Source organism: Equus przewalskii, chromosome 2 (assembly GCF_037783145.1).
Source record: "Equus przewalskii isolate Varuska chromosome 2, EquPr2, whole genome shotgun sequence".
NCBI classification, from domain to species: Eukaryota; Metazoa; Chordata; class Mammalia; order Perissodactyla; family Equidae; genus Equus; species Equus przewalskii.
This window is the reverse complement of record NC_091832.1, coordinates 58,020,938-58,047,392: the sequence shown is the minus strand read 5'-3', so window position 1 is coordinate 58,047,392 and position 26,455 is coordinate 58,020,938. Positions and strand designations below refer to the sequence as shown.

Here is a 26,455-nt window from a genome sequence, read left to right as displayed (position 1 = left end):
AAAGAACAGTTGTAATAATGTCTTTGCCTAGGTCCCCCCCCTCCCCAATAAAGAGAAAACATAGAACGTAAAGTTGTTAACATAGTTGTGTCTCAAAAATAACTCAAGGAAGGGTACTAACATTTTTGATTTCTTGTCCAAAAGCACTTGAATCCTCTGACTCTGGAAGAAATGATTCAAGTGCTGTTCCACTGTAGGCCTTCTGTGAACTGAAGATGGCCTCTCTGAAACGTACACCAACCTCTCTAGCTTGTAGTTAGTTTTTTATCATGAATTTTTTCTCATTAATTAGGGAAGTAATAAGTTCCTAGTGAACCCTCAGTAACTGAAATTGTCCTGTCAGCATGCAGGACAAAGTGTAAATAGCAAGTGAAGGATCTGTATTTGATCCTCATTTCTGATGTTCTAGATAAAACAGAGGATGATGCTGACCGTGAAGCTCAGCTTCTAGAGATGAGGTTGACTCTGACTGAGGAGAGGAACGCGGTGATGGTGCCCTCTGCTGGCAGCGGGATCCCAGGGGCCCCAGCAGAATGGTATGAGTGCTGCCCTGTGTCTTCTGAAGTTCTAAATGCTCACTAAGCCGCCTGCTTTCTCTGTTAATCTTGCCTAGGCTTCACTTCATGGCACACTTCTCATAGCATATGGGAAAGTGTTGTTTGAATTAGAGGAAGCGTTAAATTATTTTCATGAGTTAGAATAACTATGGCCTAAAATTCTGTTTTAGGCAATAATATTGTTATTGGCCCAAGTGATTAAGATTTCTGAGAATCTAAATCAATATTTAGTACCACTGTACGTAGCATTTAAAAAAAATGGTTAATATGTTAATTTCTTGGGTCGTTCCCTTAAAAGACCACTTGGTCATAATAAAATTGCGAGTCCAGGAGTTTTTGGTTTTGGTGCTGACTTAAACTGTACTGTCAGCAAATGTTCTGTGCCACTTTAGAGAAAGTACAAATAGTACATTATGCCATATGGGGCTCTTAGGTATGTAATTTTCTAAGAAAGTAAGTCTAAACAAGGGAGCTTCAATTATGAACAGGTATATGGGTCTTAGCAGACTGAATTCCAGCGTCAGAGTGTGTGATAATTGTGCACGAGGGCAGTGGTGAAGAGAGGCAGTCGTTACAGTTAAGTCTGTGGCCTCTCTAATGTGAAACTGTAGCAAACCTGATGCCCACAGTTGTTGCGGGCTTGACCTGTCATAGATCCGAATGTCTATTAAGGCTGTGTCTCACAGTACATGTGCGGAGAAAGTCTGCTTTATTTGAGATGCCATTTGTTCTTTATGTTTTAGGACCCCCGTTCCCGGGATGGAAACACACATTCCTGTTATATTCCTTGACTTAAATGGTAAGTTAGGAGGCGCCTTCTGGAGGCTTACCTCTTGACAAATTAGTGTCCAAGTAACACTTAGATTCTAGCAAAGTATGCAGTCAAGCAATTCTGTAAGCCTTAGGTTAGGGTCCATTTTATGTGTGCCAAAGGACTCTGATCCTTGCAAAGAATGAGTTTTCTGTTAAGAATAATATGTTTATAAGAGTAAAGGTATGTTTCATCATGGTATGTGCTCACACTTCATTCTTTGACTCATGGTGCTGTGTGGATACTTTGTTCTCCCATCAGTTTAGGATGGTAGTAATGTTTTCCTGCAGGTAAAATATTTCCTTCTTTGTTAGGGAAAGACTTCTCTCTGGAAACGACTGATAACTAGTGATGCTTATGTAGCAGGTTTTCTTTTATCTGGTGTTTTCTTAGCATTACTGAATGAATTTCTCACTTTTTCTGTGAGTTCTTGTGCCATTTATCCCTGCATTGCCTATTTTTTTTTTTAATAACTGTCACTTTTTCCTGACTTTTTTCCCCTCCTGTAAAATATTTTGGATGTGGCTACGTTTTACATATACTCTGTCTAAGGAGGGAAAATAAAAATGAAAAGGTAGATTAAAGAGCTAAAAATAAGTTAAAAGTCAGCAGTTAAATTCCTAAAACATCTGTAGAAGAACTCTGTATTAAAATTAACTCTCCTAAATGACAAGTTTGCGTGTCCTCAATGATTTTCTTCCACCTGGCTAAAAGTGAGCTATAACATCTGAGGTATTTAGCTTCTTGTGCCACTTGGCTTAGTTAGACATCTGGAAGATTTTTGTATGCACACAGAGTTAGAGAAGAATTCTTAGCCACTCCTGCTGTCTGTCCACCTGATCGGGTTTTAATGCATTGCCACAGTACTCTGTCCTACCTTGTTGTTCTCTTGAGCTTTGGAGACTGAAGGTGACTCTGCTCTATTCTATTTAGGTTGCTAGGTAGGTGCAGTGCTTATGTGTTTGTGTGAGTGTGTGTGTGTGTGTCTAGGAGGGTAAGAAAGTGGAAGAGAGTGAGCTGAAAGAAGACCTGTTAGTACGGATGTTCCAAGACATGATCAGAGCCTTCTTTAGCCTTAAGCCTATTATTAGTCCACCCTAGCCGACATACTAGAAGAGAAACTTTTTATTTTTTTGAGGAAGATTAGCCCTGAGCTAACATCTGCTGCCAATCCTCCTCTTTTTTTTTTTTTTTTGGTACTGAGGAAGACTGGCTCTGGGCTAACATCTGTGCCCATCTTCCTCTACTTTATATGTGGGACGCCTACCACAGCATGGCTTGCCACGCAGTGCTATGTCCACACCTGGGATCCGAACCGGTGAACCCCAGGCCGCTGAAACAGAACGTGCACACTTAACCACTGCGCCACCAGGCCAGCCCCTGGAAGAGATACTTTTGATTCCTACTTACTAGCTTTAGATGGATAGGGAGTTGGGAGGGCCAGGCTTGCAACTGAACAACCAAAGGGCCATGGGGTAACTCTAGCACATGCAGCCAGTTGGTTCTTTTGTTGAACTTAATTGTCAGAAAATTGGAATCTCTCTCACTTCTTGTTTCTTTAGTGGACTAAAAGATAGGGAATTTGGATTGTAATCTTATCATTAACATGTGTGGACTGACCTTGAGTAACCTTTTGGGTATCTAGGCTTCAGTTGCCTTCCGTGTAAAATAAGGGCATAAAGGTAGGAGATTGGATAAGATGATTTCTTGAGGCACTTTCCTTCTCTAAGGTCTGTGAACTGTTTAATGGCCATCGTCTGTGTCATGCAAGATTTTAGAGCCAAAAGCAAATGAAATTTGAGGCAGAAGAATTTAGTACTAAGTACATTGAAATTTAGCTGGTAGAGGTTGTACTTTAAAGTGACCTTCCTATTTATTGGAACTTCTTTGCTTTTAGCTGATGATTTCAGCTCTCAGGATAATCTTGATGACCCCGAAGCTGGTGGATGGGACGCTACCCTTACTGGGGAAGAAGAGGACGAGTTCTTTGAACTGCAGATTGTAAAACATCATGATGGAGAGGTAAACACAGCATAACGGGGGAAGATTGGATGGAAAGTAGTTTCGGTAACCTTTCCATAAGCCTTTTGAAACAATCAGCAAGGTAATCATTTCAGTGCTTACATTTCTCAAGACATATAAATGAAAACCTTTCATTAGGACTTCCAGAAAGAATGGAACCACTTCCAGAAGAAGTGGACCATCAGATTATGTCCATTCGCAGTTTTACTTCGTTTCCAGGTAAAGGACCTCTGTTGGGACTCATAGTTCAGGTCAGCGGTGGTCCACTCTCTAGGGAAATGCCACTGAAGTACACAGAGGTAAAATGATACAGTGTTTGGGATTTGCTTTGAAGTTCTTTAGTAAAACCTTTTAAAAAGGGAAAAAAAGAATAGATGAAGCCAGTGTGGCAAACTTGATAACGTTTGATTCTGAGCAAATGGGTATAAAATAGGAGCTTATTTTCTAATTTTGAGAATATTGGAAAAATTGTAAAATATTTTAAAGAAGGAAAACTGATGTGGTACTTTGAAGGACACATCGTCACTTAATGGTATTCCTAAAATGCAAAACTTGGGAGCTGGCCCCATGGCCTAGTGGTTGAGTTTGGCATGCTCCACTTGGGCAGCCTGGGTTCACTTCTCAGGCATGGACCTACACCACTCGTTGGTGGTCTTGCTGTGGCAGCAACATACATGCAAGATAGAGGAAGATTGGCACAGATGTTAGCTGAAGGCAAATCTTCCTCAAGCAAAAAGAGGAAGATTGACAACAGATGTTAGCTTAGGGCAAATCTTCCTTGGCAAAAAAAAAGGATGTAAAACTTGAATCTAATAGTGGGGAAACAATCAGACATACCCAATTGTGGTCTATTCTGTAAAACAGCAGGCCTGCACTTTCTTTAATAAGTTGGTGTCATGAGTGATGAAGAAACGCAGGGGCACCATTCCAGATTAAAGCAGACTAAAAGGACATGACAACTAAATGTGAATTGTGATCCTGGATTGGAACAATTGAAAATGTGAATATGGACTCTATATTATATAATAGTCTTACGGTGATGTTAAATTTCCTAAACATGATAATGGTCCTTTGGTTAGGTCAGAGGATGTCCTTGCTCTTAGAAGATACTTGCTGAAGTATTTAGGAATGTAGAGTTATATGTCTGTAACTTACTCTGAAGCGGTTCTGCAAGAAAAAAAAAGAAATCTGTGTATATGTTGTGAGTAAGAGAAAGAGAAAGGAAAAGTGGCAAAATGTTAACAGTTGATGAATCTAGATGAAAGATGTACAGGAGTTCATTGTACTGAATTTGCAAGTTTTCTTTATGTTTGTGCATTTTTCAAAATAAAAAAATTTTAAAGCCAGCCAGCCAGGAACATTATGCTCTGTACTCCCGGACTAGGCGGGTGAGGCCACATCTTCATATTCCACAGTCCTTCAGGGCACTTCTCCCAGTAGAACAGCACTCGTGACTGGATGTCCGGCTCCCAGCCTAAGCCAGGATGTTTCCTTGTGAGCGATTTGGCTTTTAGGGGTGATGGAAGCATGTTCTTTCTGTCTTCTCTGCAGGTGAAAGCAGAAGCCTCTTGGGACTCTGCAGTGCACAGTTGTCCTCAGCTCAGTAAGGGCACACCTGCGGAAGAGCGAGTGTTTCTCATTGTGCGGGTGACGGTCCAGCTCAGCCATCCGGCTGACATGCAGCTGGTCTTACGCAAACGAATCTGTGTCAATGTTCACGGCCGGCAGGTGAGTCATTAATCCTAGTTGAAGAAATGACTTTAACCAACTTGAGGTCCAGCACGAGGGCAGGGCCGTGGAATGGTTGCTCTGCCCTCCTATCCAGACTGGCTGCTTCCTTCCCAGAACATGTCATCCTGACTTCCTCCTAGACAGTATTAAATTCTTACACTGAATCTTTTTTATTACACATTCACAAATTACAGCCATTCTTTTGGGTGCCACAGAGCCCTGTCAAGGTGAAGTTCACTGTTTTTGCTTTTTTGTCTGGGTCCTACAAGATGAGAAGATTTCCTGCGGCGTAGCTGTTGTTTGTGCTGCTTACCCTTCACTTTCCATGCCTTTCTTTCCTTTCAGTCATCTCTGCTAATTCATTGATTTATATATTTGGAGAGTATACTCTGTCAAGCTTTGGGGTAAAAATAAGAAATAGTCTGCATCCTTGAAGGGCCAGTGTCCACCGGCATGTGTAGATGTCTAAACAGGCATCTCTTCTTATTGTGATAGTGCTGTGATGCAGGTGTCCACCAAGTGCTGGAAGGTTGCAGGCGGGAGAGTGTAGAATTCAGACCAAGGAAGTCCAGGGAGGCTGCAGAGAGCAGGGGGCATGTGAGCAGCTCCTTTGTAGATGGGGAGTTTGGCTGACAGAGAAGGAGAAGTTGGCTGCTCGGTGGGGAGGAGGAAATCCACGTGCAGAGGTGGTGAGGAAGGAAGGGGCGTGGCGGGCTTGGGGCGTGAGCAACATGGTGTGGAGGGTGTGCTACAGACGCCCAGGCGGCGCTGTCAGCATAGTTGCAGCTAGATTCTGAAGGACCTTGTGACATATGGACGAGTTTGGTAGAAAACTTCTGGGTAAGAATATGAACTGTTTCTCTTAAAGGCTTTGCGGACAGAGGATTCAGGAGGTTGATTCTAGGGATTCTTTTTAACAATCCATGCTCACTTTTGTGAGGTCTTCTCAATACGCAGACTAAAACCGGGACAGATGAAAATAAATCTTTTCATTTAAAAGAGCAGAGTCATGGTTGACAGAGTCCTAGATGTAATCTCCACCCTTAAAAATTAATCTTTAGTTCTAAATGTCACACTGATATCAATCTTTGAAATGAAGACTGGCGGTAATGCTGTTAAAATTGCAGCTCTTTAACTTGGCAATCCAACATCAATAAAATCCAGGTCATCGGGTTAGCTATAGATGTAGATGGTGTGTCTCCTATTCACTTTTTTCTCGGAAGTCTTTAAGAGACTGAAAAAGCCATGTTGCTCTTGGGGAGCATTTTGAAGAGTTACCTGCCGTTTTAGAACTAGATATTGTGGCTGCCGGGCGCTGAGACTGACCTGGCGCAGCTGCCAGCCTCACAGAGTCCTTAACAGAAGGGGTGCACTGTGGGGTCACCAGGTTTCTTCTGTTTTTTGTCTCTTTTTTTGGTTTTGTTTTAAATTTATTTTTTGGGGCTGGCACAGTGGCGCAGCAGTTAAATTTATTTTTTATTATAGGGACAAGGAGTTGCTGCATTTTTCCCCGGGTTGAAATGATTTGATAATATCTGACTGATACTGAATGAAATGATAGTATTGTAGGGTATGCCAGTTTCCCTCCCATTTTCAGATATTTTATTCCTAAAAATTGCTTATTTATAGCAAGAACAGGGACTTCCTTCTGACCCTAATACATGCATGTCAGCTTTATAATTCCATACAAAAAGAAAACAAAAAAGTAAGATAAGAACAGCGCCCAGACCTGCCCCCGCCACCTGCAGCTGTGCTTTGACAGAACTGCAGTGGCTCACCTTGCCAGACTAACAGTGAGAGAGCAAAGGGATGAAATGTGTTTCTTTGCATTCTAAGAGGGTAAAATCTTTTAAAAAATTAGCTAAAGGTCACTGAATAGGAAAGAAATTAGTACGTAAGAATGTGAGAATATGTACTTCTAAGACCAAACACCTTGATTTTTCTATTTTCTTTGGGAGTTTTCACATATTTCCTACTTCCCTTTTGCACGGGGGAAAAGGTTCAGCATCAGTTTAATGTTCTCTCTTCTTCTTATCTTTATTCACCAATTGCATTCTGCCCTCATCCCTGCTCTCTTCAACCTCTACAGGATGTTCAGTCTTAGCAGCATCTTCAAATGAGTCATCTATGCATTAATTCAACAGTTCAATTCTTAACTGTGCAAAGAGCGCAGTCAGCATAAACAATGACCATGCACTCTTAAATCATTCTTCATAATGATCCTGCTTTGGTCAAGAATTTAATGCCTGAACTTGTCAATATTCATGGTGCAAGATGTCCATCGTGCTGCAAAAAAAAAAAAAAAAGTGTAAGAGTCAACAGTCCTTGCTTACATCTTCAGTGGAAGGTCATTTTATTGTGTAGAAGTCAACAGGCTTATTTCTGTGGCCTTTAAGCAGAGTTGAACCAGATGCCTAGCGTTGCTTTCCAGAGTTTAGGGTCTGTACTTTTCATATATTGCATATAGGACCTGTCCCATGGCAGGTATCTAATTGGTTTCGTGCACTAAGAGGAAGTTGAGGAACCTGTATTTAGTGATTTTGATTTCATCTTGCTTTTATTGGAAATATGCTCTGTTTCTTTTTGGTTGGAGTGAATGCAGCAAGCTTTATGCTGTCTCTTTGTTAAAGAAAACTCAGTTTTTGGGGCCAGCCCCATGGCCAAGTGGTTCAAGTTCCTTGTGCTGCGCTTCAGTGGCCTGGGTTCATGAGTTCGGATCCCGGGCATGGACCTACTCCACTCATCAGCCATGCTGTAGAGGCGTCCTGCATACAAAGTAGAGGAAGATTGGCACAGTTGTTGTTAGCTCAGGGCTAATCTTCCTCAAGCCAAAAAAAGAGGAAGATTGGCAATAGATGTTATCTCAGGGCAAATCTTTCTCACCAAAAAAGACAATCAAAAAACCTGTCAGTTTTTGAGGTGGGAAACCATATCTTCTATTTTGTTTTTCTCTAGGGTTTTGCTCAGAGTCTCATAAAAAAGATGTCACATCGAAGTTCTATTCCTGGTTGTGGAGTGACTTTTGAAATTGTCTCCAATATTCCAGAGGTAAGAAGGATCATATGAAATTTGAATTTACTAAAAAGAAACATATAAAAAGAGCCAACTCCCTGAAAAGTCCCTACCGAAGAAATACGTATTAAATAAAAATGTGTATTTAGGGAAATGCCGTAGGTTTGTAGAGGTCGTTCCTAATTTTAACTTGATTCATAGTAAAATGCACTTGTGCTTTTAAAGGTTCTGGTTTTAGTATTTTGTTAAAGATGAACTTTTGAAAAGCAAATCAACACCTTTTTACTCATAGAAGAAGACACAAGATAACAATGTTGTAATCCTTGAAGGGAGGCAACATAGCGTAACACAGAGATTCAGGGTTTCATTTTGGAATCAACAGAAATCTTGTTTCTGTCACCTCTTAGTGACGTGAACTTGGGTAAGTTATTTGAGCTTAAATTTTTCATTTGTCAAATGGGTTAGTGATACCTCCTGTACAGGGTTGTTTTTAAGGATTAAATGAGACAGCATATACAAATTGTTGTGTCCATGCTAAAAATAAATTTTAATTACTATTATTGTTATAGTTATTATTTCTCTTTCTGAACTAATTGAGATATTCACAGGAATTAAATAAATGGAGCTTAAAATCCCTCTGAGAGAAGCCTGCTGGAGGACGTAGCTTATGTTTGCTTCCTCATACTTAATCCCCGGTTTAGACAGATTTAGTCACCTGGTCATTGGCACAGCTGGTAAGCGAGGCCTTCCTTACATGGGTAGGAGAAGTGAGGGTTCTAAGAAAAGAACTCTATGAAAAAAAGAAAGCAGAGCAGTTCCTTCTGCCACACTCACCATCCAAAGTCGGGGAGTGAATGAGGAGGCACAGACCGCTTTCCTGGGGTGGAGAATGGGAATGTGGGCCTTGGGAGTGGCTGCTCCCTCCTAACCACACCATCAGCGTCAGCATTATTCTCTTCGTTTGCGGGCTCAGTATTTATTGAGTGATTCTGTTGAGTATTTGAACAATGGGTGGACGATATATATTTTAATGTGGAGACGAGGTTTTAGAAGAGTAAAAAGACTACACAGTACTTAGGCCTTGTTTTAGATTTCTTGTATTGTAAAACACTTTTTCCTCTCAAATAATGTCAAATAATTTGTTCTTTCCTGGATCTTCAAAGTGTTAGACTTACATAGTAAATATTAACTGTTTATTTAATTTGGAACCTGCTGAACATTGAAAAATTATGCCTGTTTTCAGAGTTAGACTAGCTGTAAAATCTAGGGTCTGTAATAAATTACTCTTCATATATGTACTTGCATGTTTAGCTAGAGACTTAGTTTATTCTCTGTATCTGAATGTTTTATGTGTTTTTCTAGTTGTTTCAGATCTTAACTCTATAAATGGTTTGAATGCAGTTGAGACACAATGACAGCTATTGTGAACTATCCAGTTTTTCCTTTTGTCTTTTCATCTTCCCTCCTCTCCTCCCCTCCCATTTGGAGTTTTCTTATCCTCTTTAAAAGTGCTTTTATTCTTCAGGTCATTTGGTTTTCAAAGGGAAGAAATGTGGGGGAATCAGCTGAAAGATAAACGTGTAGCCTCATGTGACTGAGCGACCTGTTAATAATTAGCTAAACGTCTAAGTTAGCAAGTGTTAGTTTCACATTATCAAATCCTGATGATGAAGAAAAAGGAAAAGTGAGGCTTAAAGTTTATAGTGTAAGGAGTACACTTTATGTTTTATTTAAAAACAAAATTAAAAGATCCCTTAAGGAGCTAGGTTTCATCATGAAAAGCCCCCAAAAGTTCTTTGTGTTCCGGACTACAGAAGCTGTGAGGGCTTGGTGGCAAAAGAAGTCAGCGGTCGTGGGCCAGAGAGCAACAAGAGACAGTTTTGGCTGTTCTTTCCTTTTCTTTCTTTTTTTAACAACTAGAACGCTTTCATTGCTAGTGGGAGTATAGAATGATACAGTCACTTTAGAAAACTATTTGGCAGTTGATTATAAAGTTAAAAATACACCTACCCCATGGCCCAGTAATTCCACTTTCTGGTGCTTACCCAAGAGAAATAAAAGTGTATGTCCTTAAAAACTTGCATAAGAATATTCGTAGCAGTTTAATTTAAAATAACCCCAAACTGGAAACATCCCAAACATCCATCAGTGGGTGAATGGATAAACAGATTGTAGTATATCCATACTGTGGAGTATCCCTCAGCTGTACAATGAAGTGAACTCTCTGACTGAATCTCAAAATTGTTATGGTGAGCGAAAGAAGCTGGACACAAAAGAGTATGATTCTGTTTGTGCACAATTCTGAAACAGGTGAAACTAATCTATGGCGAAGGAAGTTATCTTGCCCTGGGGGAGGAGTAGGGTTACTGTGAAGGCCATAAGTGAACTGTCTAAGTTTTATATCTTGATAGGGATGTGGGTAACATGGGTATATACATTTCTTTAAAACGCAAGTTTTCCCTTTAAATTTAATTTTAAATTTAATTTAAAATTAAATTTAAATTTTTAAAAATACTTTTGAAGTGAGAATGTGTCTTATAATTGACGATATCTTAAAATTAATTGGCAGAGTCTTTTTTCTCCTTAGTGGTGTGTAAAATAATGTTTCTTCTTGAAATTGATGGCCTTTTAAGGTTCAGTGGCATATGGATATATGTTTTGTAGTTTTTGACATTATTATGACAAATGCACAAGTAACTAAAGTATCTGGTTTTCCCTGAGAAGAGTAATTTGTTATGAACCAAGTTTGCTTGAAATAATTAAAATACATTCACAGAGTTCCACCCTGACTTGTGACTCTCCCATTTATGTGCATGGCCAGCCCATGGCAGGGGAGCAGTCGTGGGCTCCAAGGGACAGCACTGTGAGTGCGGCCTTGCCTAGCTACTTCTCTTCTTGGGTGGCTCTGAGCCTTTGGCTTCTGCCGCTCCAGAGTTGAGGATTGAGACCAGTTTAGAAGCTGCCACAGTTTGAATATGTAGCCTGTGCTAGGCTTCTCAGCAAAAAGGTTGAAAGCGAGTGAGCACTTCTTTCCCCTCTTACTCTCTGTACCTGCGTCTGCCTCCTACTGGGGTTGTTAGAATTCCACCCATATCCCCTTATCTGGCTGTCGCTCAGGCCGCTCATTCCTCTCTCTGGCCTTCAAGATAGGTTCCTGAAGAACTGTTATGGGTTCAGCTACCCCACCAAATCTTTTCTAACAGGTAATGTTTTTGTTTGCAATGGAAATAGAGTAGAGACAGTTTTGTTGAGAATGTGCTGTGTTTCAGCTATGCTGTGTTTAACTAGCCTTTCAAGTTAACCTAACCACCATTTATACCATGATTTCTGTGGAAAAATGCATTTGAGTTCCAAATGCTGATTTTAAAATGGGATTTTGTAATACATCCCGTTTGTTAGTTCAGTACACTGTGTGTGTGTCTTTGTATAGATCAAGAAGCTTTTATAATGTTTTCCTCTGCAATGTACTTAATTTTAATGTACAACTTTTCATTCTCCAGGATGCCCAGGGAGTAGAGGAGCGAGAAACATTAGCAAGAATGGCAGCTAATGTTGAAAACACGGCTTCTGCTGACTCAGAGGCTTATATTGAAAAATACCTCCGAAGCGTGCTGGCTGTGGAGAATCTCCTCACTCTGGATCGTCTTCGCCAGGTCAGCCTTCAGAGCTGGACACAGCGGTGCTCACCCAGCCTGCTTCTGGGTGTGACTGTCTGCAATTCACAGTGTTGTTCCGTCTGAACTTTTGAACCATCTGTTTAACTGGAGCGTGTTAGCTTAGATTAGTCTTGCCGCTTAAGTCTTGGAAGATGCGGAAGCTACGTTGGGAAGGTTACTTTTTCCAAGACACTTAAGTGGTGTCTGGTTGCCTTGAGGTAGTGGAAGAAAATATTTAACTCTTGCTGGTTAAAGAATTATTTAAAAATTTCTTGAAACTGGGTAATACTCTCGCTGAAGAAATAGATGGTCATGAGGCAGAATGGGCCCTTCTTTACTTTGCTGGACATGTCTGCTAGCGCTTAGAGTGGATCTCTAGAAGGGATAATGAAAATGCCAGCAGTAAACCTAGTCCTTAGAGAAACCTAAACCTCACTTTACTTAGCAATATTGAGACTTTTTTTTAACCAAAGACACTAATAAAAAATAAAAGTGAAAGGTCTAATTTTCAGTGTCTTTCTCCGGGGACTACCTTCCAGCCAGCCAGGGGGGCCATCAGTAGATAAAGGAAAGAATGCTGCAGGTGACCTGTCAGCTGTGTAATCAACTTCGAGTATTCCACAGTGACTGCAACTGGGTCATTCTGTCCTATGAAGTAGCAGCTATTATTTAAAGAACTACGAATGTCTGTGTGTGGACGGTAGCTCTCAAAGCCTGCTTCAGACAGTATGCTTTGGGGGGGTGTCTCTAATGTGTATTTTTCCTGTGCGTATCTTCTGACTGCAGGAAGTTGCAGTGAAGGAACAGCTGACGGGAAAAGGGAAGCTGAATAGGAGGAGCATTAGCTCTCCTAACGTGAACAGAGTGAGTCCATGGGGCCCCCTGCTGTGCTCTGCCGGGCATCTCTCTCCTCCTCCTCTCTCCTTGGATAATCCTTTTGCACCCTTTAAATCTCATCTCGGGTATCATTTCCCTCTCTGAACTGATTTAAGTGCCCCCATTCTCCACCCAGTACCTCTGTCGCTGTCCTTACTAATGTTACAGGGGAAGTGTCCACTCAGATACCTCTCTCGTGTTCTCATTTGTCTTTCTATCAGCAGTGTCCAGCACAGAGACTGCAGGGGCTCAGTGAGTGTTGAACTAAAGCAAAACTAGCCAAGGGCCTAGAGCAGGCCATTTGAATTTTCTGGGCTTAACTGAATTACTTTTAAGTTGAGAAGTCTGGATTATGTTTACAAACTCAGTTGCTTACAGGCCATCCAGGGTCGTATAAATGAGTAGAATAGGTTTGTTTCCTAACAGTGTCTTAAGTTTATTGTTGTTATTTTTTAAAACATAGATATAATTTATGTACGTATTAAGCATACAGGTAATTCTTCAAAAAGAAATATGCTATTTGCCCTGCGATTTCTCTCTCCTTACTTACTTTGTTAGAGATGTGGATATGAGAAATATTACACCTTTGTCTGAACTTTACACCAAGAAAAACCATGGTACAAGCATTGTAATAAAGAGCAGCTGGCCCTTAGCCTTAGTGTGTGAGAGACGGCAGTGAGAGGTAGGAAGGACATAAACTGCAGGGGACACGTGGCCCCTGAGAGACTGGATGACATCACAGTTGATCTGAGACTGAAAGACTGGGAACATTCTCAGACATTAAGAAATATCACTGCAATTCAAGGTAAATATCTTCTCATTCCTTTAGAAGATGATGTATTAAAATGTACTGATTTGTGCAGAGATTTGGTATTTGGAATCCTATGGTTAAAAATAGGTTGTGTGTATACATTTGCTATGAATACCCAGAGAAAGGAGTCCTAAGATCCGGACTCCGTAAGATAGCAGTGAGCTGGTGTCCTGTAAATAGAAGAGAGAAACAAATGAAACAGCTCTGTCTCAGGCCCTGCCGGTTGCCTCAGTGTAAACTGGATCTGATCTTTATAGACCTCCTATCTTAAAATTGTGGATAACCAATTAGATTTTTAAAAAAAATAATTGTGCCGGGGCTGGCCCAGTGGTGCAGTGGTTAAGTTTGCACACTCCGCTTCGGGGACCAGGGGTTCGCCAGTTTGATCCCAGGCGCAGACGTACGCACCGCTTATCAAGCCATCTGTGGCAGGCATCCCACATATAAAGTAGAGGGAGATGGGCACGGATGTTAGCTCAGGGCCAGTCTTCCTCAGCCAAAAGAGGAGGATTGGCAGCAGATGTTAGCTGAGGGCTAATCTTCCTCAAAAAAAAAAAAAAAGTGCCTAACAGCATCCCAAAGGCCACTAAGTCTAGTTTGCAACTTTGATCTTGACAACCTCTCTGCTACCATTCAACTTAAACATTCTGTTGATTTGGTTTCCAAAGTCCTGTGTTTTCAGGACCATAGATTTATGTCCTTTCACGCACAAAGGACTAATCCCCCTCTTTATTTCTTCTTCAGTTGTCCAGTAGCCGACAAGATCTTATTCCATCCTACAGTCTAGGCAGCAACAAGGTAAGTGTTCGTAAGTATCTTCTGTCAGTCTCAGACCCATTTCCCGTTCAGCTTTCCTCCGCTCAGATATCGCATGCTGGTTTGGCATGCCAGAACTTCTCCTCCTCTGCTGTGCCATGGGAAATTTATTGGAAAGTGTTTGGAGTTTGTTTCTTTCCAGTTAGAAGAAGATTTACTAGAACTGCTTATTACTCTACTTTGTAGGGATTAAAAACCAATTTTGTTGCTAAAGTTCATTTTTCTGTTTAAAACATTCTTCCTGTTTGTGTCAGAAAAGGAACTTTGAATCAGATTTTTAATGGTAAAATATTGACATAATGATTGAAATGTATGAGGAATAAGAAGTTAATATCATTTGTTAAAAGAAAGAAAAATAAGGGAACAGAAGTTTTGTTAGCTGGAATTTATTTACTTGTTAATATTGATTTCGCCAATGTAACAATGTTTTAAGCATAGATAGTTCATTATTATTTACTTAAAGGGATCGTGCTCAAAACTGTTGTAACTAGATGTCACATATCAAAGTTTTGTGCCTGATGTCTTTTGAGAAACCTGGTCAGAGGTTGGTCCTGTCAGCTGTGGGCAACATGGTGTGTATATTGCTATCCTAACCCTTGAGGAGGTTAAAAGTGAATGGTGTCATGTAAAATGGTCTGCTATCGGGGAGTTGTTTCAAAATAATCCAGGGGGAGGAGTTAGGGGTACAGATAAAAGAAGATTGGCTACTTAATGATAATTATTAAAGCTGAGTGGGATTCATTATACTACTCTTTATTGTTAAGTATTCTATACTCTATTTTTGCATATGTTTGAAATTTTCCTTATAAATATTTAAGAAAAAGAACAGTGAAGTTGATGAATAATTAGACTCACTTTTAAGATCAGGTTATTAGTAGTTTGCCTGAAATAATACAGAGATATATATATGTATGTATATGCATATATGTATGTATGTGTATACATGTATGTATAAATATCTGTATTATTTCAGGCAAACTATTAGTAACCTAGATCTTAAAGATGAGAGATGTAGCTATTTATCTGTATCTGTCTATCTACCTGCCGATCAATGTCTATAGACTTGTAAATTGCTTTCCAGCGCATCGATTTACTGATCGCCTACCATGTCTCTGCAAGTGGGCTAAGGCTTTGCACTGGCCCCATGATAGGTTTGAGTAGCTCTTGATAAGCATAGCATAGGTTGTGATTACCTGAACGAAGCAGAATTTTTTGAAAATTGATTGTGTCATTATTTTTAAATGTAAATAAATGAAATATTTTAAGGAGAATATATTAATTTAAAAAATCATGACTTTGTGTTTTTTTGGAAATACGTCTAACCCAAATTCTCAATTAGATTGTAAGTTCCTTGAAGGAAGTGGCCAAAATTTCTTCAGCTTTTCTATCTCCCTCCTGTTTCCTTATGTTTAAATGGAGAAAACATAGAAAATAATAGTTTCTACTTGAAAGAAAATGATTGTGCTTCACCTACAGAAAATAAGTAGAATCAAGGAACATGGGTGCTCTAATAGAAGTGTGACTGGTAGAGCAGGAGCCCTAAGGAGGGACTGGGCACTTTCAGAGGCATTGTCCAGGGATCAAGAGAGGCTGCAGAGAGGCGATAACCTACCATACGCTTCATGCTGAAAGACGATATGTCCACTCAAGGCAGGGAAGGAGGTGAAGCCACAGCATGAGCAAAAGCGTGGAGGGGTGAAAAAACTTGCTGTGTTCATGACAGTACATGCAGCGTGAGTAAGGTGGAGGGCGTATTGTGGGATAGGACCCAGAAAATGGGGCCTTATTTTAGAAGTTCTGTTGTTATGACCCAAAGAGTAATGGGAGAGTTGGGTATCACCGAAGGAGTAACAGGGCAGTAAGACGGTTAAATTCGAGTTAGAAAGTTTCTTTACAGTCCATCTAAACCCCGCGTGTGTTCCTGGCTGTGGTCTGTAAAATTACATTAGATCAATGTATACAGTACAAATGTATACAGTTATCATTATAAAAGTGTGAAAAAACTTTTAATCAGAGGATAGAGAGATCAGGTAGGTAAGAAGATTCAGCAGTGGGGAGGGGGAGGAAGAGATTGAAGATATATTAAGGACATAGAATATCTAGAACTCTGTGGACGTGAAGACTGAGGTTGAGCCGGAGGAGACTAGGGTGACATTAGGGTTTCTGGATGACTTTATAGAGAGGTGAACTGTAGGAGGGCAGGTCTCTGCAAGAAAATGACTTGGTTTGGTTTTTGACATAAGATATCTGTGCCAGTTCAAGAATCTGGAAGCCTGGGCTGAAGACAGATTTGGGAGCTCAGAGCATAGTTCAAACAGTGTGAGGGATTGGATCACGAAGGCAAAGCTGTGAGGGCATGATGATAATACTTTGGGGCAAGTGCGGAAGGAGAAGCTGGCCAAAGTGACTGAGAAGGCGTCCTCAGAAAGGAGAGAAGACCTGGGAGGGGGAGTAGCTTGGAAACTGGGAGAGAAAGGTGTTTGAAGAAGGACTCCTTCCAGATGCTTCAGAGACTGAAAGATGAGGGCTATTTTGGATGTGACAGTAAAGAGCTTATTGAAGACCTTTCCCAGGGCAATTTCACTGGAGGCTTGGGGAGAAGTTAGCAGGATATGTCATATTAAATAAATAAATAAAACATTATGCATTTTTGCTACTCTGCCAGAACCTCCCCTTTTTTAGTCATCTTGATTTCTTGGGGTCCCTGGGTATCTTAGCAAAGATGAGGAAAGTCTGATTTCCACCCTCTCAGATTTTACTGATGTCATGGGGCCATCACAGCAACAAGGATGTGGGTCTCTCCACTTTGTTTCTGTGTGTATTTTGAGTTGCTGTCATATACCTCAGAAAAGTTAAATACCCTTTTCTCCCATTGCAGCAGTTTGCAATCTTCCTCAAAATTTGTCTTCCCACGCCCCTCCCCAACCACATCAGTCCCCACCCCCCAACAAACAGTGGAAGTTTTGTAGGGGAAAACAGAAGGTGCCAGCCTGCCATTACTAACTTTGCTCCCCATTCAGCCATGGACCTGTCATTTTATCTTCTTATGAACTCTTGACACCCGTGGGCCCTGAAAGGTCACCAGGTATAGCTGGGCTTTAGTCAACGTCTCGTCACCATCACTGTGGGCGTCACTTGACTTCTTGCTTGTGTCCCGATCAGTGTGTTAAATGAATGTCCACATATCAATATTAGAGACCTTTTGCTTTTCTTTAGAAGAAAGGTAGAGGAAAACTGTTCTAAGACAGATTTTTATGGATGGACCTGTTTAATGAGTAAGGAAATTCAGGTAATGGAAGATTATAACTGTGATGCTAAAAAACAAAGCAAAAAGAATACTGTGCAAAGAGGATTTGAGTCCAGGCTCACATTAGTAGGGAGTACAGAGCGGCTCCTCCGTTTTCAGAAAAGGGTCCCCTCAGTAGTTGTATCATCCAAAGCAGAGCATCCTAAAAGATTTTTAGGGAAAATAAACATTCTTAAAATTATATTTTCTTAGTAATGGAAGAACCCCCCCCCCCCACCACCAATAGCAGCAAGGAACAGAGGTTCTCCCTGTGACCTTTTAAATGAAACAGTGAAAAACATTCAAATATGGTATTGCCTTGAATTTAAAATGTGTTATTAGCGCTCCCTGTAATAGAATTCCTCAGGATTGGGTAGTGTTTAAACTAATTAACATACTAATTATCCAAATCCTATTAACCCCCTTTACACAGTGGCACTGCTTATGTACGTGTGAACTGACATGTGTACTAGGATGCCCACTGGGACACTGTTTATAATGGCAGGAGATTGGAAACAAACTAAATGTCTGTTGGTTTGGTCTGGTTAAGAACATTTACCACACACGTGTGCGCACACATACCAGCTGTGGGATACTGTGCAGCTTTAAAAGTAATGGGAACCCTTCCTGGTACTAATATGGAAAGATCACCAGGATATACTTAGTGATTAAAAATGAAGTGCAGGGCCTGGCCCCATGGTGTATTGGTTAAATTTGATGCACTCCACTTGGTGGCCTGGGTTCATGGGTTCAGATCCCAGGCATGGACCTACACCATTTGTCAGCCATGCTGTGCCAGCAACCCAAATATAAAGTGGAGGAAGATTGGCACAGATGTTAGCTCAGGGCTAATCTTCCTCAGTGCAAAAAAGAAAAAAAAGGAAATGCAGAACTGTGTGCTACCTTTTGTACTATAAAAGGAGGGGAGAAGAGAGAAGCGGGTGTGGCTCTTTATAGGTTTGCTTACACATGCATAAGAAACCCTGTAAGGATATATGAGAAGCTGATGCCATTACTTATCTGCCTGGTGAGATGGTGGGAGTGTGTGGGGAGCTGAGCAGGGAGAGGTAGTGGTAGGAAACGTCTCACTGTGTTGTGTGCCTTTTTATACTATTTGGGTTTTGGATCCTGTGAATAAATTACCTATTTAAAAAATTAAATAAATTAAAATTTAAAAATTTTGTTCTTTGTTTTTCTAAGTAGCTAGAAGTTTTTGTTCTCTTGTATGTAGCAGTTTGAGAAGGTCTCCAGTTGCTTTATCTGTAACAGTTTGCACACAAAGTCCTTAAGGAGAAATTACTGAAGAAATTGTTTTGGAAATCAGAAAGACTCATGTTATTTTTTTCTTTTCTTTTGGAGACTTCCTGCATTCTTCAGTTTTCAGAGACCCAGGGAGAGGTAATTAATCCATTAGGTTTTCCTAATGAGTGGGATACAAGTACTATCCTACTATCTAAAACTTATCATGCTTGCTTTTACCTTGAGATAAGATGCCTTTTTAAATGTAGTTTTTATAAGATGACTAAATTTGACACTGTACTAATTTTTTGGCTCTTACCCTTTTGTAAAAATAACACCGGTAGTCAGTATATCATTCCTTTCAAATGTACCTGGAAAGACTGTAAAAGTATCTGTCAAAAGAGACCGGGAATTAACGCATCTTAGTGAATTTAGAAGGCTCTGGAATGCAAGGAATTAATTCGTATTAAGCGAATAATACAGATAAGTGTTTGAGAACCTGTAAGGTTCTTTTCTCAAGCCTGGGAAAGGAGAGGAGCAAAGAAAACAGCAGAAGTGCTTTGGCACTCCCTTGACACCACAGAACTCAGCAGGACAATCTTAGTTTTTTACATGAAAGTATTTAATATACAAGAAAGTCAAGTCAGAAATATAATTTTAACCTGGATTTGATGATGCTTAAAATGCTATAAAATGTGTTTTAAAATAATTGAAAATTACAGTTACATTAGTTCCATCTACCTTGCACACTTGTGTGGGCCTATTTCTGGGTTCTCTGTTCCGTTAATCTGTGCGTCTGCCCCTCTGAGCTGGATTGCACAATCAGCATGTGACGTGCTGTGCCTCCCCTGTGTAATAGTGGAGCAATCCGCTTAGTTGAAACAATGTTTAGAAGCAGCGAGAGGCCACAGAGTAGATTCGAGTCTCCCTTTCCCTCCTAATTTTTAGTTAATATCGTGGCAAAGATTAGTCAGTTGGGAGCAACGTGACACTAAAAGGTGTGGCAGGGAGGCAGGACCAGAGAGTTTGATAGGGTTAGGGCTCTCGGGGAGGGGAGGGGAAGTGGTAAGGCCCTGAAACAGTCTCACAGTTTGGCCTGTAACACCTGGAATTCGGCCAGCCATATTTTGCATGCTCTTATTTATTGATGCTCGCTACATATTAAAGTTGGAATCGTTTTGCTGAGCTCCACCAAGATTGAATTGATGAATTAATTAATCTTAAAAAGATAAATTGAATTTGATTAATTACTCCCAACTTTTAAATTCATCTTAGGGCCTAAAAGAAGTCACTCTTGATAAGCTTTTCAATTAAAAATATAAAATATCCCTAATCGCAGTGATGTTGCTATTTACTGTTACTGGATATTTTATCATTATTGTAAGGAAATTTTTTTATAGACACAATGAAAATGTAGCAAACTTTTTATGACCAGTTTATGAAGATGGATTCATATTTAGGTGCAGAATTAATTTCAGTAGATTGTGTTTTTCCATTTGAAAATTGGCTGTGCATTGAGATCTTTTGCAATGCAAGGAACACTGTCAACATAAAAATATTGGGTATTTCTAAAGCCTTTTATATAGAATTATATTTTTTAATAAGTTGGTAAGATAGTATGTTTGTCATCTTCTGATAGGAGTTTTTGATGTAATTAAAAGTAACAAAAAGCCTAAATGAATATTCACTTAACAAAACTGAATTGTGTGTTTTGGCTACATCACTTTCCTGAACACTGCAGTTGTTGAGTGTGGCACTGGTGCAGGCTGGTGCCAGATATGAGTCACTTCTTCTTTAGTTGCATTAGGAGCCATCTTTGGACCTGGAATGTCACTGGCACTTCTCTTTGTTTACCTCTTTGTCACTTTCCTGATCAAAAACAGACCTCTTTTTGGAAAACCCAAAGAATTTGTGTCTGGCAGAAGAGCTGTAACAGGAATACTGAAGGTGCACGAGAGGAACCAAACCACGTTGTCAGGGCAACCCAGAGCTTCCTGTGTTTTTCTCTGTTCCGTTTTGCCTCGAAGCCCGGTGCTCACTAAGAGTAATTGGTATCTCAGATAGGATTTTATTTCTTTGAATTCAGTCTCTTAGCACAAATAGCCCCTAATAAGTATGAAGCTAGTTTAGGGATCCAAAATGAAGCCGGAGCTTTCTCTCTTGTGTCTCCTCCTCTTGGCTGATGCTGAAGTTTGATAGACAATGCAGAGTGTTAGAAACAGATTACACACTGATCTTTTTAGATTCCAGGTGGTGGGGATTACTGTGGTAAAAGTTTTTTAAAAAAGCATGCTCTTTCACTTTGAGAACTGAGCTCCTAAGAGACCAGAAAGATCCAGAGTCTGGCCAAGTCGTTTTTCTTCCTTGTCCTGAATTCATCTCCCTCTGAGGTACTTTTACCTGGGATGCATCCTGTGTTTCTTCCCCAAAATTTCAGTAGAGGGAGAATAACTCTGGAAGAGCCGAGTCAAGCATATAAAATTTATTAGAAAGACACTAATTACCTTGTCCCTGCGGGGCAGTGTGTAGCTAGACCCCGAACCACAGGTTTTGTTTCTGGCAAGAGAGAATGGACATGTATTGCAGGAGAAAAGAATGTAGTGAGTGATTTCAGTGGAGTGTTTCCCAGAGATCTGTGGGTGTCAGAAAGAGGAGGAGGAGTGTTGCACCCAGTTTAACATCCAAATTTGTTGTTCCCTCTGAAGCAGAGCCCATTCTATTCCAGAGCGATTTGAGATACTGTCTCTGGTTGGTGAGACCTGGGAACAGTTCGCGTATGAGATTCCTCAAGGTTAACATGGTGCTCGAGGTAGATGGATGAAGTCAGTGTGTCTCCATTTTTTATTATCTGATAGGGCTAGCAGTACGGCTAAGGTGGTATGTAAGAACTTTTGTCCTTTCAGATGTTCCCACGTGAGATATTTGAATATACGAGACAGTAACAGTTATTGCTTCCATTCTGGTTTGGTAGTAACATTGTGTGTGTGAGTACCAGCTGGGAAAAATTCTCTGGGAAACTAGCGGAGCCCCAACTGTGCCTTGGGGAAGATGTGACATCTAGATTATTTGTCATTGGACCATTATACACCAAACAGCCAAGCTGACTCCAAATTGGCTACTTAGTTTTCCTAAGGGACGTAGTGCCACTGTGTCAGCTGCCAAACAATGAAGAAAAATCTAAAACGTGAAAATAGATTTACCTCAAGTTAGGGGAGTTGTCTTCAAAACAAGCTTGCATGAGCTTAACTTGGTGAACCAAGCACGAGGCTTTTCTTCCTCTGAGAGGCTCCGAAGAGTGTTGACCTTTGTGTTCGGCCACCTGATTGTGACGTCTCAGAGTACACAACGCTGCAGCTTCCCAGACAGACAATTACATGTAATGCAAAAAACATTAACGAAACATTAAAGTATGTCAATCAGCGTGTGATTCATAGTAACACAAATGCTCCTACGGTGAAGTATTTCAGAGTGCATGGTTTCCCTCATCATCTCTTCATGTCTGTTTTGTTTCCTCGCTTCCTAATGCTAAACATCATAGTATTGTTTTAAACATCAAGTGCTGGGAGAGTTCCTAGGGAAAAGCAATGTTCTCTAAGGTGAACAGGATCCAGATCACTTAGGGCTTATTGATTTTATGATCAGTACTTAGGTTGCTGCTAAAAGCAGATATGTTTCCAATACGTATCTGAAACCTAGGAGGCCTTCCCTCCTCAGTCCATCCGCAGGAGCAGTGAAGGACTCGCTTTGCAGGCGCTTAATGAAAACTCAAGTTAATTGTTCGGGTTGCTCGTCCGTGGAACACTGGCTTAAACTAGTATAAAATACCATTATTTAACTCTAGTGAAAAAGAAGTCAGAGTGATTATCAGAGGATCGAAAGGGAGCTAAAAGCATTTAAAAAATTTGCATCTCATCTCCATTATCGGTTTTTGTACTTGTAACATTTTGTGGGGTTTATTTCTTTCTTAGATGGGACTGATGTTGAAAGTGCCTTGATGTTGTCACCATATTTATGCCTCGCCACAAGCTTTAGAATGGCAATTCAATCTATCAGCTGACTGGCATTGTTCTTGTATTATCCAATGAAATCTTTTTAATGGGAATTTACAAAATAAGTTGAGAGTACAGTAAGACTTGTTCATTTAGAGACTTCCATTATTGGGAACTTGTGATTACTTGATGATTTGGGCTTAACTGGAACTTATCTTTAGCCTCTATTAAAAATGAGAGGCTTGGTAATTTACTGTTCTAGAATTTTTACTTTCATGAGAATGTGTGAATGGATGGAAAGATGCACTCCTGGAGAGGAGAGAAGAGACGCTCGATGATGTTAGAGTTGTTCCTGGGTTTCAGTTGAGAATATGAAGTGAAAAAGTACATCTTGCGGCAGAAAAGCAGAAACAGCCCAAGAAGCAGAGTGTAGGGGAGGATTTCAAAAGAAATGTCTTAATATATCCAAATTTTGTGGGAAGCAACATGATGTATAGTAAAAAGAATGTTAGGATGGAAGTGAGGTGACTGTAACTTCTAAACTGGAGGGGATAGCCAAATGTGAGGTATTATTATTATTAGGGAAATTAATACTATAAAGAAGATGGAAAGTACAAGAGGAAAATTACTTAAGTAATCAAATTTACCATGTCCTATAAAGGTAATAAAGCTTTAGGAATGTATTAACAGTTTTTTCTTAAGTATGTTTAGATTTTTTTGTTGATTGATGTGAATCGAAGTTACTGATTTTGTCTGTAATAGGGCCGGTGGGAAAGTCAACAGGATGTATCACAAGCTGCAGTTTCCAGAGGAGTAGCTCCAGTTGCCCCATCGCTCCCTGTTTCTCCCCAAAATAACCATTCTCCTGACCCAGGTAAGTTATACCTTCATTCGTCAATCACTGTCATGAAATTTCAGCATCTTCCAGAAATAGTTGAAATCAGAATTTCCTACCAGGTAATCACTATCCTACTAGTTAATGCCCACCTGAGTCTTTCTCTTTCTTGTCTTAACACGTTGAGTAACACTGGTGTTTGAATGTTAAATTTATCTTGCATTCCTGTGATAAATACCACTTGCTCATGGCGTGTTATCCTTTATCTTTGCTTGTTTACATTTGCTGTTATTTTGGTAAGGATTTTTGTGTCTGTGTTCTTGCGATGAATAATCTGTACTTTTCTCATCATGATGTCTTTGTTGGGTTTTGGTATCATGATTTTCTTGGCCTCATAAAATGACTTGGGACGTATTTCCTCATCGTTTTTTTTTTTCTGAAACAGTTTACGTAAGCATGGTATTACTTCTTCCATAAATATTTTACAGGATTCACCAGTGACACTATCTGGGCCTGGAATTGTCTCTATGGGAAGATTTTGAATTGTGACTTCAATTTCTTTAATATAGGATTATTTCACTTTTTTGTATTTCCTTATGAGTCAGTTTTCATAGGTTATGTTTTTCAGAAAATTTTCTATTTCATCTAAATTGTTAATTTTCATCATGTTACAATGTTTCCTTATTGCCCTTTTAATGTTTATAGGATCTGTTGTGATATTCTTTCTTTCTATTCTGATGTAGCTAATTTTTGTTTTCTTTCTGTTTTTCTTGATTACTTTTGAGACAGCTTTATCAGTTTTCTTAGTCTTCCCACAGAACCAACATTTGTTTTTTTTTTCTGTTTCATTGATTTCTGTTATTTCTTTCTGCATTTCACAGATTTTGACCTGTTGTGCTTTCATTATCATTCTATTCACAATATTTTCTGATTTCTCTCTGATTTCTTCTTTGACTCATGGGTTTTTGGGTAGCATGTTAATTCATTTTCATATATTTGGGGGAATCTTCTTATTACTGATTTGTTAATTTCATTATGATCAGAGAACAGACTTTAACATTTCAATCTTTTGAAACTTTTTGAGACTATATTCTATCTTGGTGAACATTCTATGTGCACTTGAAAAGAAGGTCTCTTCTGTTTGGGGCATAACAGTTCTGTATGTATCAGTTAAGTCAGGTGGTTGATACCCTTGTTCAAATCTTCTGTATCCTTGCTTTTTGTGTTTTTTCCATTTGTTCTGTCAATCACTGAGAGAGGGCATTGGATCTCCAAATACGATTGTGAAAATCGCCTATTTTCTCTTTAGTTATATCAGTTTTTATGTCGTTCATTTAAGACTGTTACTAGGTATATACACATTTAGGATTGTCCTGTTTTCCTGATGAAGTGATATTTCTCCGTAAGAAATGTCCCTTTATGACTTTGGTAATGCTCTTAGTTTCAAATCTGTCTTGCTTGGTATTAATATAGCTGCATCAACTTTCTTTTGCTTATTGTTTGCTTGGGGTATCTTTTTCTCAGTCTTTTAAATTTTAGCCTATATTTGTCTTTAAATTAAAAGTGATTGTCTTGTAGGTAGACAGCATATGGTTAGGTCTAGCTTTTTTTTTTCACTCTAGTCTGACAGTTTCTGCCTTTTAATTGGCATGTTTAGTTCTTTTACATCTAATGTTGTGATGTCTGCTCTGTTGCTATTGGTTTCTGTTTGGCTTTCTTATTTTTTTTCACCGTAACTTCTTTTTTACCTTCTTTTGGGTTAATTGAAAAATATTTTTTAGCATTTGGTTTTATTTTCTCTTTTGGCTTTTCGGTATACCTGTATTTATTTGTTTATTAAAGTCTTTGCTTAAGGATTCTAGTATGTATCCTTAACTTATCATAGTCTACTTAGAATTAATATATCACTTTCCATGCATACGTTATAAGAACCTAGCAACAGTGTAATTCCATTTACCTGTCTCCCCCACCCTCGCCCTTATTTTGTATTGTTGTCATTGTATCTTTTTTTTTACTTTTTACTTTTTTTGTTTTTGAGGAAGATTAGCCCTGAGCTAATATCTGCTGCCAATCCTCTTTTTGCTGAGGAAGACTGGCCCTGAGCTAACATCCGTGCCCATCTTCCTCTACTTTATATGTGGGACGCCTGCCACAGCGTGGCTTGCCAAGCAGCGCCATGTCTGCACCTGGGATCCGAACCGGTGAACCCCAGGCCGCCGAAGTGGAATGTGCGCACTTAGCTGTTGCGCCACCAGGCTGGCCCATATATCTTTTACTTTTACAGATGTTATGACCCCATTTTACAATGTTATTCTTTTTGTTTAAAACAGCCATTTGTCTTTCAAGGAAATTAAGAGACTATAGATAATCTTTTATATTTTTCTTCATATTTATTGTTTCTGGCACTCTTCAACCCTTCCAGAAGATCTGATATTCATCCAATATTGTTTTTCTTTAGCCCAAAGAATATCCTATATTATTTCTTATTGTGCTTTTCTCCTCGAGAAGAATGCTCTCCCGTTTTGAGAGTTGCCCTCTTTATTTCTCCCTTTTTTTTAAAGGGTGTTTTCACTAGATGGAGAGTTTTGATTGATAGTTTCTTTCAGCACTTCAAAGATGGTACACTGTCTTTCAGACTCACTCTTTTCTGAGGAGGATGTAGCCTTCATTCGTGTCACTTCCCCACATGGAATGTGTCTTTGTTGACTTGATTTGCTTTCAAAATTTTTCCTTTTTTAAAATTTTTTATAGTTAAATGATGATGTACTTAGGTATAGTTTTCTTAGTGTTTATCTTGCTTGGGTTTCACCATTG

The 26,455-nt window shown here is 39.6% G+C and overlaps 1 protein-coding gene across 4 annotated transcripts in view; it reads left to right on the top strand.

The window, feature by feature from the left end:
• Positions 1 to 26,455, top strand: part of KIF13B (kinesin family member 13B) — a 188,655-nt gene that overhangs the window by 129,057 nt on the left and 33,143 nt on the right. For 3 of the 4 annotated variants that reach the window (XM_070611418.1, XM_070611417.1, XM_070611415.1), the window contains 10 exons: positions 410 to 536; positions 1,301 to 1,356; positions 3,266 to 3,390; positions 4,942 to 5,118; positions 8,077 to 8,169; positions 11,634 to 11,786; positions 12,576 to 12,653; positions 14,221 to 14,274; positions 18,938 to 18,976; positions 23,569 to 23,680. In XM_070611418.1, coding sequence (XP_070467519.1) covers positions 410 to 536; positions 1,301 to 1,356; positions 3,266 to 3,390; positions 4,942 to 5,118; positions 8,077 to 8,169; positions 11,634 to 11,786; positions 12,576 to 12,653; positions 14,221 to 14,274; positions 18,938 to 18,976; positions 23,569 to 23,680 — 1,014 coding nt within the window. The remainder of the gene's footprint in view (positions 1 to 409; positions 537 to 1,300; positions 1,357 to 3,265; positions 3,391 to 4,941; positions 5,119 to 8,076; positions 8,170 to 11,633; positions 11,787 to 12,575; positions 12,654 to 14,220; positions 14,275 to 18,937; positions 18,977 to 23,568; positions 23,681 to 26,455) is intronic. The other variant, XM_070611416.1, reaches the window with a different exon arrangement.